The following is a 12,505-nucleotide window of genomic DNA, read 5'->3' as shown; positions in this document are numbered from 1 at the left end:
TCGAAGGGTTTTAAGATTAAGTTTAGCCATCAACTCTGAATTTTTAAGGTTAAGGTTAAGTTTAGGATGGATTCAAACATGCAACCTTTTGGCAACAAGAGGCAGACGTCGTTAAATTACCCATTAAATGCAGGCTTCATAAAACACTGTCATAGCCTAATCCTATTGATACTATTATTTTCATTTATATCTCAGCGAAGATTGAGTATTTGGCTCTCACACGAAGTCGAGAAAGCAATCCAGAGAATTTTCAAAAGGGAGGAAATACACCACTTTTTAATTCACTTTCATCGTCTGAAAAGGCGATTTGCGAGTTGCCCCTTGTCGTATTACCCTAAGGATTTTTTTGCGTCGTAATCGACAGAATGTGTATATGGAGAAACTGCATCTAAATTAAAATGATAATGAATGCTAAATTAGTTTTTATTAATAAGGCAAAGGAATAGTCAGTTGTGCATCCCAAATGGCACCCTATTCCCTACATGGACCCTATGGGCCCTGGTCAAAAGTAGTGCACAATGTAATGTATAGGGTGCCATTGCAGACGCAACCAGAAGGTGTTTTCACCCACGTGTGGCAGGACATCACATCACCAAGCCTAGGGATGTTTGACATAATCGTGAATAAAGTATACTGTATGATCACATGCCAGGACGTGCTTCATATAAAGCTTACCTAATAACAATGGTAATTATTACTTAATAAACTGGGTGTTAATTGGTATTATACAGTTGGGATGGTTCAATGGCATTAACTGTGTTTTAATATCATAAAAAATACATCAATAGGTGTACTCTCTCACATGAAAACATACTGCAGTACTACAGTCTGCAAAAAAACACTACATTAATTGCTATAGTACATATTCGTTTTTTACTACAGTATTTATACTATAGTTAACTGTAAATACTACAGTATACTACAGCAAATACTACAGTAAATACTACAGTATACTACAGCAAATACTACAGAAAATACTACAGTATATACACTACAGTGTACTCCTTCAAATACTACAGTAAATACTACAGCACATACTACAGTAAATACTACAGTATACTACAGCAAATACTACAGTAAATACTACAGTGTACTACAGCAAATACTACAGAAAATACTACAGTATATATTACAGTATACTACAGCAAATACTACAGTAAATACTACAGCAAATACTACAGTAACTACTACAGTGTACTACAGAAAATACTTCAGTAAATACTACAGTGTACTACAGAAAATACTACAGTAAATATTACAGTAAATTCCGCAAAAAAAATACAATGAATAATACTACAGTGTTCATACCATGCACTACATACATTATTTGGTCAGTATCCATCATCAGTATGTCTCTATTGAAAACACTACGAGGATAACATCTCTGCAGATAAATTGTTGATGAGAACCTATTGCGATTCAAAGCTATTCAAGGCACCCAGTAGACTAAAGAACAGCGGCACGACATGGTTTACATCTTCTAACTACAGGATCCGACTGTAAGTCGAGGAATAATAACATGTGTTGAAAGTTTGTCTGACTGCATCTAATACATAGCTTGTAAAAGCCCTAAGTAGATGTACTGTTTATAAGAACTAAAAGGGCTGTACAGGTTAAATGGTGAAACTTTTTAAAGTAAGTACATAGTAAAGTACTGATTGATACAACTTATAGAGAACTAAAGGACATGTACAAATACAAAATACAGTAATGTAGTTGGTATACCACACACACACACACACACACACACACACACACACACACACACACACACACGCTAAACTACTGAACTTACCTGTTGTCATGTTTTCTAACTGGGCCATGCACGTCTCTTTCTCCTTCTCCATCTCCAGCATGATGTCACATATCTGAAGGGACAGCATCTGTAGGAAGACAATGTGATGTACGTTAACACCTGGAAGGGACAGCATCTGTAGGAAGACAATGTGATGTACGTTAACACCTGGAAGGGACAGCATCTGTAGGAAGACAATGTGATGTACGTTAACACCTGGAAGGGACAGCATCTGTAGGAAGACAATGTGATGTACGTTAACACCTGGAAGGGACAGCATCTGTAGAAAGACAATGTGATGTACGTTAACACCTGGAAGGGACAGCATCTGTAGAAAGACAATGTGATGTACGTTAGTGTAACAGAGAAGGGTCGGTGAACCATGCTTGTATAATGAGAAACCTTGAGACCTGAAGACTTGTGTTACAGTAGTTCCCAAGCTTTAGCCAGAACATCCTCCTAAGACAGCCAGTGTAGCAACGGCTTGCTATCTCAGGAGGACGTTTTGGCTACCTGATCTTATAGTAAGGTTTTAGTTTAATGGGCTAACTAACACAGTCTTGTGACACAAAGGAGACCCAAGTTTGAACCTCTATCGGTCACATTTGCCTGGGTCTGTCAGCTAGTAAACAACTTCATGTTGACCCTGTAAGCCCTTATCCAATGTAAATATCTGAGATGTGATATCACATTTGACAAACGACTCGTGAATCATTACCACCACACAGTTAACGCACCTCAATGGAAATTATTAAAAGCTCAAAGCAAAAAAACATATCCATCATCACTGGAAAGTGGAATGGAAGTACCGACTGGTCATCTGAAATCAATCTGAGGAGACGCATGAAGATGTCAGACACACACATTGTGAACTTCAATTAAACCTTTGATTTTTGACTTACATTATATTTCTTGAGAAAAGGCGTAAGGCTGAAACATCAAGTCTGTGATCTATCCCCTCCTCCTTGTTTTTGTCTATAGTATGTAGCCCTATGATAAATTACATATTCCTCAGTCTTCAAAACAACATGAAATTGTTCAAATAAAACACGTTTTCATATGATCACGTGATCTTATGTGAAGTTAATGTGATAACGTGACAACATCTAAAGCGACATGTGAACATAAAACTACACATGAAAACGTGATCATATGTGAAGTGTTCCAAAAAAACTAGTTTTCACCTGATTTCACATGTGAAATTTCAAGTGAAATCATGTGAAATTTTCCACTTGTGAAATCATGTGGGGTTTTTTTCTGTAAGGAATGTTTTCTGGGAAAAACTAAGTCATGAATCATCAGTCATCATCAGCCATCACCTTGGTCTCTAGGCTATTTCCATCTGGGGACAATTTCACTCTTGGCATCATTGACTTTTATTAGCAGAGATACTCCGTTCCAACGGAGTGAAGAGCCAGGACCTCACCAGAATATCTTTCAACAGACCCCCACTATAAAAATATGTTTCAGTAGATTTGACGAACTGACTTGTTGGAAAGGTGGCTTCCTATGACGGTGCCACGTTGAGTCACTGAGCTTTCAGTGCGGGCCATACTACTGCCAATGTTTGTGTATGGAGATTGCATGGCTGTGTACTCAATTTTATACACCTGTCAGCAACGGGTGTGGCTGAAATAGCCAAATCCACTAATTTGAAGGGGTGTCAATGTACAGTACAAGTAAAAAGTTTGGACACGCCAACTCATTCAAGGGTTTTTCTTTATTTTTACTATTTTCTACATTGTAGAATAATAGTGAAGACATAAAAACTATGAAATAACACACATGGAATAATGTAGTAACCAAAAAAGTGTTAAACAAATTAAAAATATATTTGAGATTTGAGATTCTTCAAAGTAGCCACCCTTTGCCTTGACAGCTTTGCACACACTTGGCATTCTCTCAACCAGCTTCACCAGGAATGCTTTTCCAACAGTCTTGAAGGAGTTCCCACATATGCTGAACATTTGTTGGCTGCTTTTCCTTCACTCTGCGGTCCAACTCATCCCAAACCATCTCAATTGGGTTGAGTTCGGGTGATTATGGAGGCCAGGTCATCTGATGCAGCACTCCATCGCTCTCCTTCTTGGTCAAATAGAACCTACAAAGCCTGGAGGTGTGTTGGGTCATTTTCTTGCTAAAAAACAAATGATAGTCCCATTAAGCGCAAACCAGATGGGATGGCGTATTGCTGCAGAATGCTGTGGTAGCCATGCTGGTTAAGTGTGCCTTGAATTCTAAATAAATCACTGACAGTGTCACCAGCAAAGCACCCCCACACCATCACACCTCCTCCTCCATGCTTCACGGTGGGAACTACACATGATGAGATCATCTGTTCACCTACTCTGCGTCCCACAAAGACACAGCGGTTGGAACCAAAAATCTCAAAATTTGGACTCACCAGACCAAAGGACAGATTTCCACCGGTCTAATGTCCATTGCTCGTGTTTCTTGGCCCCTGCAAATCTCTTCTTATTATTGGTGTCCTTTAGTAGTGGTTTCTTTGCAGCAATTTGACCATGAAGGCCTGATTCACGCAGTCTCCTCTGAACAGTTGATGTTGAGATGTGTCTGTTACTTGAGGGTGCAATTTCTGAGGCTGGTAACTCTAATGAATGCATCCTCTGCAGCAGAGTGAATAATGATGTACTGTCATTTCTCTTTGCTTATTTGAGCTGATCTTTTAGCAAATAGGACTATCTTCTATATACCACCCCTACTATCTTCTGTATACCACCCCTACTATCTTCTGTATACCACCCCTACTATATTCTGTATACCACCCCTACTATCTTCTGTATGCCACCCCTACTATCTTCTGTATACCACCCCTACTATCTTCTGTATACCACCCCTACTATCTTCTGTATACCACCCCTACTATCTTCTGTATGCCACCCCTAATATCTTCTGTATACCACTCCTAATATCTTCTGTATACCACCCCAACTATCTCCTGTATACCACCCCTAATATCTTCTGTGTACCACCCCTAATATCTTCTGTATACCACCCCTAATATCTTCTGTATACCACCCCTAATATCTTCTGTATGCCACCCCTAATATCTTCTGTATGCCACCCCTACTATCTTTTGCACACCACCCCTACTATCTTCTGTATACCACCCCTAAAATCTTCTGTATACCACCCCTACTATATTCAGTATACCACCCCTAAAATCTTCTGTATGCCACCCCTAATATCTTCTGTTTACCACCTATACTATATTAAATAAAGAAATAAATTCCACAAAAATACATTCCAGGTGACTACCTCATGAAGCTGGTTGAGAGAATACCAAGAGTGTGCAAAGCTGTCATCAAGGCAAAGGGTGGCTACTTTGAAGAATCTCAAATATGAAATATATTTTAATTACTACATGATTCCACATGTAACCAGCTAGCAATTCGTTTCTCAGCTATGGTTGACTTGTGTACTGTCTGACAGTGAAATGTGGCTAGCTCTTACTGTAGCTTGGACTATGGAGTAGCTAGCTAGCGAGTGTTGCAAAAGCCCATTGCATACATTGTAAGGTAGCAGCGTGACAATTTGCCCAAAGTTAGTGTTGGGTTTGAACTGATGTAGCTATCTAGCTAACTAATACGTTTTGTGGAAACATTTAGGACTGGCATTTGGACGTGAGCTGACCATCCGTTAGCTAGCTCCCTTCTGTGTCGAGGTCTCACTATCATAATGTGTCAGACAGTAGACCCCACTATAATAAATAATGTCTCAGTAGACCCCACAATAATAATATGTTTCAGTAGACCCCACTATAATAATATGTTTCAGTAGACCCCACCATAATAATATGTTACTGTAGACCCCACTATGATAATATGTTTCAGTGGACCCCAATATAATAACATGTTTCAGTGGACCCCACTATAATAATATGTTTCAGTGGACCCCACTATGATAATATGTTTCAGTGGACCCCACTGTGATAATATGTTTCAGTGGACCCCACTGTGATAATATGTTTCAGTAGACCCCACTGCAATAATATGTTTCAGTAGACCCCACTATGATAACATGTTTCAGTAGACCCCACTAGAATAATATGATTCAGTAGACCCCACTATGATAATATGTTTCAGTGGACCCCACTATAATAATATGTTTCAGTGGACCCCACTATAATAATATTTCAGTGGACCCCACTATAATAATATGTTTCAGTGGACCCCACTATAATAACATGTTTCAGTGGACCCCACTGTAATAATATGTTTCAGTACACCCCACTACAATAATATGTTTCAGTAGACCCCACTATAATAATGTTTCAGTGGACACCACTGTAGTAATATGTTTCAGTGGACCCCACTATAATAATATGTTTCAGTAGACACCACAATAAAAATATGTTTCAGTAGACCCCACTATGATAATATGTTTCAGTGGAACCCACTATGATAATATGTTTCAGTGGACCCCAATATAATAATACGTTTCAGTGGAGCCCACTATGATAATATGTTACAGTAGACCCCACTATAATAATATGTTTCAGTGTACCCCACTATAATAAAATGTTTCAGTGTACCCCACTATAATAATATGTTTCAGTAGACCCCACTATAATAATATGTTTCAGTAGACCCCACCATAATAATATATTTCAGTGGACCCCACTATAACAATATGTTTCAGTAGACCCCACTAAAATAATATGTTTCAGTGGACCCCACTATGATAACATGTTTCAGTGGACCCCACTATGATAACATGTTTCAGTGGACCCCACTATAATAATAATATGTTTCAGTGGACCCCACTATAATAATATGTTTCAGTAGACCCCACTATAATAATATGTTTCAGTAGACCCCACTATAATAATATGTTTCAGTGGACCCCACTATAATAATATGTTTCAGTAGACCCCACTATAATAATATGTTTCAGTGGACCCCACTATAATAATATGTTACTGTAGAACCCACTGTAATAATATGTTTCAGTAGACCCCACTATAATAATATGTTTCAGTAGACCCCACTATAATAATATGTTTCAGTAGACCCCACTATAATAATATGTTTCAGTAGACCCCACTATAATAATGTGTTTCAGTAGACCCCACTATAATAATATGTTTCAGTGGACCCCACTATGATAACATGTTTCAGTGGACCCCACTATGATAATATGTTTCAGTGGACCCCACTGTGATAATATGTTTCAGTGGACCCCACTGTGATAATATGTTTCAGTAGACCCCACTACAATAATATGTTTCAGTAGACCCCACTATGATAACATGTTTCAGTAGACCCCACTAGAATAATATGATTCAGTAGACCCCACTATGATAATATGTTTCAGTGGACCCCACTATAATAATATGTTTCAGTGGACCCCACTATAATAATATTTCAGTGGACCCCACTATAATAATATGTTTCAGTGGACCCCACTATAATAACATGTTTCAGTGGACCCCACTGTAATAATATGTTTCAGTACACCCCACTACAATAATATGTTTCAGTAGACCCCACTATAATAATTTTTCAGTGGACACCACTGTAGTAATATGTTTCAGTGGACCCCACTATAATAATATGTTTCAGTAGACACCACAATAAAAATATGTTTCAGTAGACCCCACTATGATAATATGTTTCAGTGGAACCCACTATGATAATATGTTTCAGTGGACCCCAATATAATAATACGTTTCAGTGGAGCCCACTATGATAATATGTTACAGTAGACCCCACTATAATAATATGTTTCAGTGTACCCCAATATAATAATATGTTTCAGTGTACCCCACTATAATAATATGTTTCAGTAGACCCCACTACAATAATATGTTTCAGTAGACCGCACTACAATAATATGTTTCAGTGCACTCCACTACAATAATATGTTTCAGTAGACCCCACTATAATAATATTTCAGTGGACCCCACTATAATATGTTTCAGTGGACCCCAATATAATAACATGTTTCAGTGGACCCCACTATAATAATATGTTTCAGTGGACCCCACTATGATAATATGTTTCAGTGGACCCCACTGTGATAATATGTTTCAGTGGACCCCACTGTGATAATATGTTTCAGTAGACCCCACTACAATAATATGTTTCAGTAGACCCCACTATGATAACATGTTTCAGTAGACCCCACTAGAATAATATGATTCAGTAGACCCCACTATGATAATATGTTTCAGTGGACCCCACTATAATAATATGTTTCAGTGGACCCCACTATAATAATATTTCAGTGGACCCCACTATAATAATATGTTTCAGTGGACCCCACTATAATAACATGTTTCAGTGGACCCCACTGTAATAATATGTTTCAGTACACCCCACTACAATAATATGTTTCAGTAGACCCCACTATAATAATGTTTCAGTGGACACCACTGTAGTAATATGTTTCAGTGGACCCCACTATAATAATATGTTTCAGTAGACACCACAATAAAAATATGTTTCAGTAGACCCCACTATGATAATATGTTTCAGTGGAACCCACTATGATAATATGTTTCAGTGGACCCCAATATAATAATACGTTTCAGTGGAGCCCACTATGATAATATGTTACAGTAGACCCCACTATAATAATATGTTTCAGTGTACCCCACTATAATAATATGTTTCAGTGTACCCCACTATAATAATATGTTTCAGTAGACCCCACTACAATAATATGTTTCAGTAGACCGCACTACAATAATATGTTTCAGTGCACTCCACTACAATAATATGTTTCAGTAGACCCCACTATAATAATATTTCAGTGGACCCCACTATAATATGTTTCAGTGGACCCCACTATAATAACATATTTCAGTAGACCCCACTATAATAATATGTTTCAGTAGACCCCACTATAATAATATGTTTCAGTAGACCCCACCATAATAATATATTTCAGTGGACCCCACTATAACAATATGTTTCAGTAGACCCCACTAAAATAATATGTTTCAGTGGACCCCACTATGATAACATGTTTCAGTGGACCCCACTATGATAACATGTTTCAGTGGACCCCACTATAATAATAATATGTTTCAGTGGACCCCACTATAATAATATGTTTCAGTAGACCCCACTATAATAATATGTTTCAGTAGACCCCACTATAATAATATGTTTCAGTGGACCCCACTATAATAATATGTTTCAGTAGACCCCACTATAATAATATGTTTCAGTGGACCCCACTATAATAATATGTTACTGTAGAACCCACTGTAATAATATGTTTCAGTAGACCCCACTATAATAATATGTTTCAGTAGACCCCACTATAATAATATGTTTCAGTAGACCCCACTATAATAATATGTTTCAGTAGACCCCACTATAATAATGTGTTTCAGTAGACCCCACTATAATAATATGTTTCAGTGGACCCCACTATGATAACATGTTTCAGTGGACCCCACTATGATAATATGTTTCAGTGGACCCCACTGTGATAATATGTTTCAGTGGACCCCACTGTGATAATATGTTTCAGTAGACCCCACTACAATAATATGTTTCAGTAGACCCCACTATGATAACATGTTTCAGTAGACCCCACTAGAATAATATGATTCAGTAGACCCCACTATGATAATATGTTTCAGTGGACCCCACTATAATAATATGTTTCAGTGGACCCCACTATAATAATATTTCAGTGGACCCCACTATAATAATATGTTTCAGTGGACCCCACTATAATAACATGTTTCAGTGGACCCCACTGTAATAATATGTTTCAGTACACCCCACTACAATAATATGTTTCAGTAGACCCCACTATAATAATGTTTCAGTGGACACCACTGTAGTAATATGTTTCAGTGGACCCCACTATAATAATATGTTTCAGTAGACACCACAATAAAAATATGTTTCAGTAGACCCCACTATGATAATATGTTTCAGTGGAACCCACTATGATAATATGTTTCAGTGGACCCCAATATAATAATACGTTTCAGTGGAGCCCACTATGATAATATGTTACAGTAGACCCCACTATAATAATATGTTTCAGTGTACCCCACTATAATAATATGTTTCAGTGTACCCCACTATAATAATATGTTTCAGTAGACCCCACTACAATAATATGTTTCAGTAGACCGCACTACAATAATATGTTTCAGTGCACTCCACTACAATAATATGTTTCAGTAGACCCCACTATAATAATATTTCAGTGGACCCCACTATAATATGTTTCAGTGGACCCCACTATAATAACATATTTCAGTAGACCCCACTATAATAATATGTTTCATTAGACCCCACTATAATAATATGTTTCAGTAGACCCCACCATAATAATATATTTCAGTGGACCCCACTATAACAATATGTTTCAGTAGACCCCACTAAAATAATATGTTTCAGTGGACCCCACTATGATAACATGTTTCAGTGGACCCCACTATGATAACATGTTTCAGTGGACCCCACTATAATAATAATATGTTTCAGTGGACCCCACTATAATAATATGTTTCAGTAGACCCCACTATAATAATATGTTTCAGTAGACCCCACTATAATAATATGTTTCAGTGGACCCCACTATAATAATATGTTTCAGTAGACCCCACTATAATAATATGTTTCAGTGGACCCCACTATAATAATATGCTACTGTAGAACCCACTGTAATAATATGTTTCAGTAGACCCCACTATAATAATATGTTTCAGTAGACCCCACTATAATAATATGTTTCAGTAGACCCCACTATAATAATATGTTTCAGTAGACCCCACTATAATAATGTGTTTCAGTAGACCCCACTATAATAATATGTTTCAGTGGACCCCACTATTATAACATGTTTCAGTGGACCCCACTATAATAATATGTTACTGTAGACCCCACTGTAATAATATGTTTCAGTAGACCCCACTATAATAATATGTTTCAGTAGACCCCACTGTAATAATATGTTTCAGTAGACCCCACTATAATAATATGTTTCAGTAGACCCCACTATAATAATATGTTTCAGTAGACCCCACCATAATAATATGTTTCAGTAGACCCCACTATAATAATATATTTCAGTGGACCCCACTATAACAATATGTTTCAGTAGACCCCACTAAAATAATATGTTTCAGTGGACCCCACTATGATAACATGTTTCAGTGGACCCCACTATGATAACATGTTTCAGTGGACCCCACTATAATAATAATATGTTTCAGTGGACCCCACTATAATAATATGTTTCAGTAGACCCCACTATAATAATATGTTTCAGTAGACCCCACTATAATAATATGTTTCAGTGGACCCCACTATAATAATATGTTTCAGTAGACCCCACTATAATAATATGTTTCAGTGGACCCCACTATAATAATATGTTACTGTAGACCCCACTGTAATAATATGTTTCAGTAGACCCCACTATAATAATATGTTTCAGTAGACCCCACTATAATAATATGTTTCAGTAGACCCCACTATAATAATATGTTTCAGTAGACCCCACTATAATAATGTGTTTCAGTAGACCCCACTATAATAATATGTTTCAGTGGACCCCACTATGATAACATGTTTCAGTGGACCCCACTATAATAATAATAATAATATGTTTCAGTAGACCCCACTAGAATAATATGTTTCAGTGGACCCCACTATGATAACATGTTTCAGTAGACCCCACTATGATAATAATAATAATATGTTTCAGTAGACCCCACTATGATATTATGTATCAGTGGAACCCACTATGATAATAATAATAATATGTTTCAGTAGACCCCACTGTAATAATATGTTTCAGTCGACCCCACTATGATAATAATAATATTAATATGTTTCAGTAGACCCCACTATGATAATATGTTTCAGTGGAACCCACTATGATAGTAATAATAATATGTTTCAGTAGACCCCACTATAATAATATGTTTCAGTCGACCCCACTATAACAATAATAATAATAATAATAATAATAATAATATGTTTCAGTAGACCCTGCTACAATAATATGTTTCAGTGGACCCCACTATGATAACATGTTTCATTCGACCCCACTATGATAACATGTTTCAGTGGACCCCACTATAATAATAATAATATGTTTCAGTGGAACCCACTATGATAATATGTTTCAGTGGACCCCACTATGATAATATGTTTCAGTAGACCCCACTATAATAATATATTTAAGTAGACCCCACTATAATAATATGTTTCAGTAGACCCCACTATGATAATATGTTTCAGTAGACCCCACAATAATAATATGTGTCAGTGAACCCCAATATAATAATTTGTTTCAGTAGACTTCACTACAATAATATGTTTCAGTGGACCCCACTATTATAATATGTTTCAGTAGACTTCACTACAATAATATGTTTCAGTAGACCCTGCTATAATAGTAATAGTATGTTTCAGTAGACTCCACTACAATAATATGTTTCAGTAGACCCTGCTATAATAATAATAGTATGTTTCAGTGGACCCCACTATAATAATAATAATAATATGTTTCAGTAGACTTCACTACAATAATATGTTTCAGTGGACCCCACTATTATAATATGTTTCAGTAGACTTCACTACAATAATATGTTGCAGTGGACCCCACTATTATAATATGTTTCAGTAGACTTCACTACAATAATATGTTTCAGTAGACCCTGCTATAATAGTAATAGTATGTTTCAGTAGACTCCACTACAATAAT

At 36.8% G+C, this 12,505-nt stretch overlaps 1 protein-coding gene across 2 annotated transcripts in view; it reads right to left on the bottom strand.

Annotated features, from left to right (window-relative positions):
• LOC106569811 (vasoactive intestinal polypeptide receptor) overlaps positions 1 to 12,505 on the bottom strand; it is a 107,270-nt gene that overhangs the window by 73,885 nt on the left and 20,880 nt on the right. For both annotated transcript variants that reach the window (XM_014141442.3, XM_014141443.3), the window contains exon 2: positions 1,796 to 1,883. In XM_014141442.3, coding sequence (XP_013996917.2) covers positions 1,796 to 1,883 — 88 coding nt within the window. The remainder of the gene's footprint in view (positions 1 to 1,795; positions 1,884 to 12,505) is intronic.

This window comes from Salmo salar, chromosome 14 (assembly GCF_965601325.2).
Source record: "Salmo salar chromosome 14, fSalSal1, whole genome shotgun sequence".
Lineage (NCBI taxonomy): Eukaryota > Metazoa > Chordata > Actinopteri > Salmoniformes > Salmonidae > Salmo > Salmo salar.
Note: the sequence above shows the minus strand (reverse complement) of the source record. Positions and strands in the feature narration are given on the sequence as shown.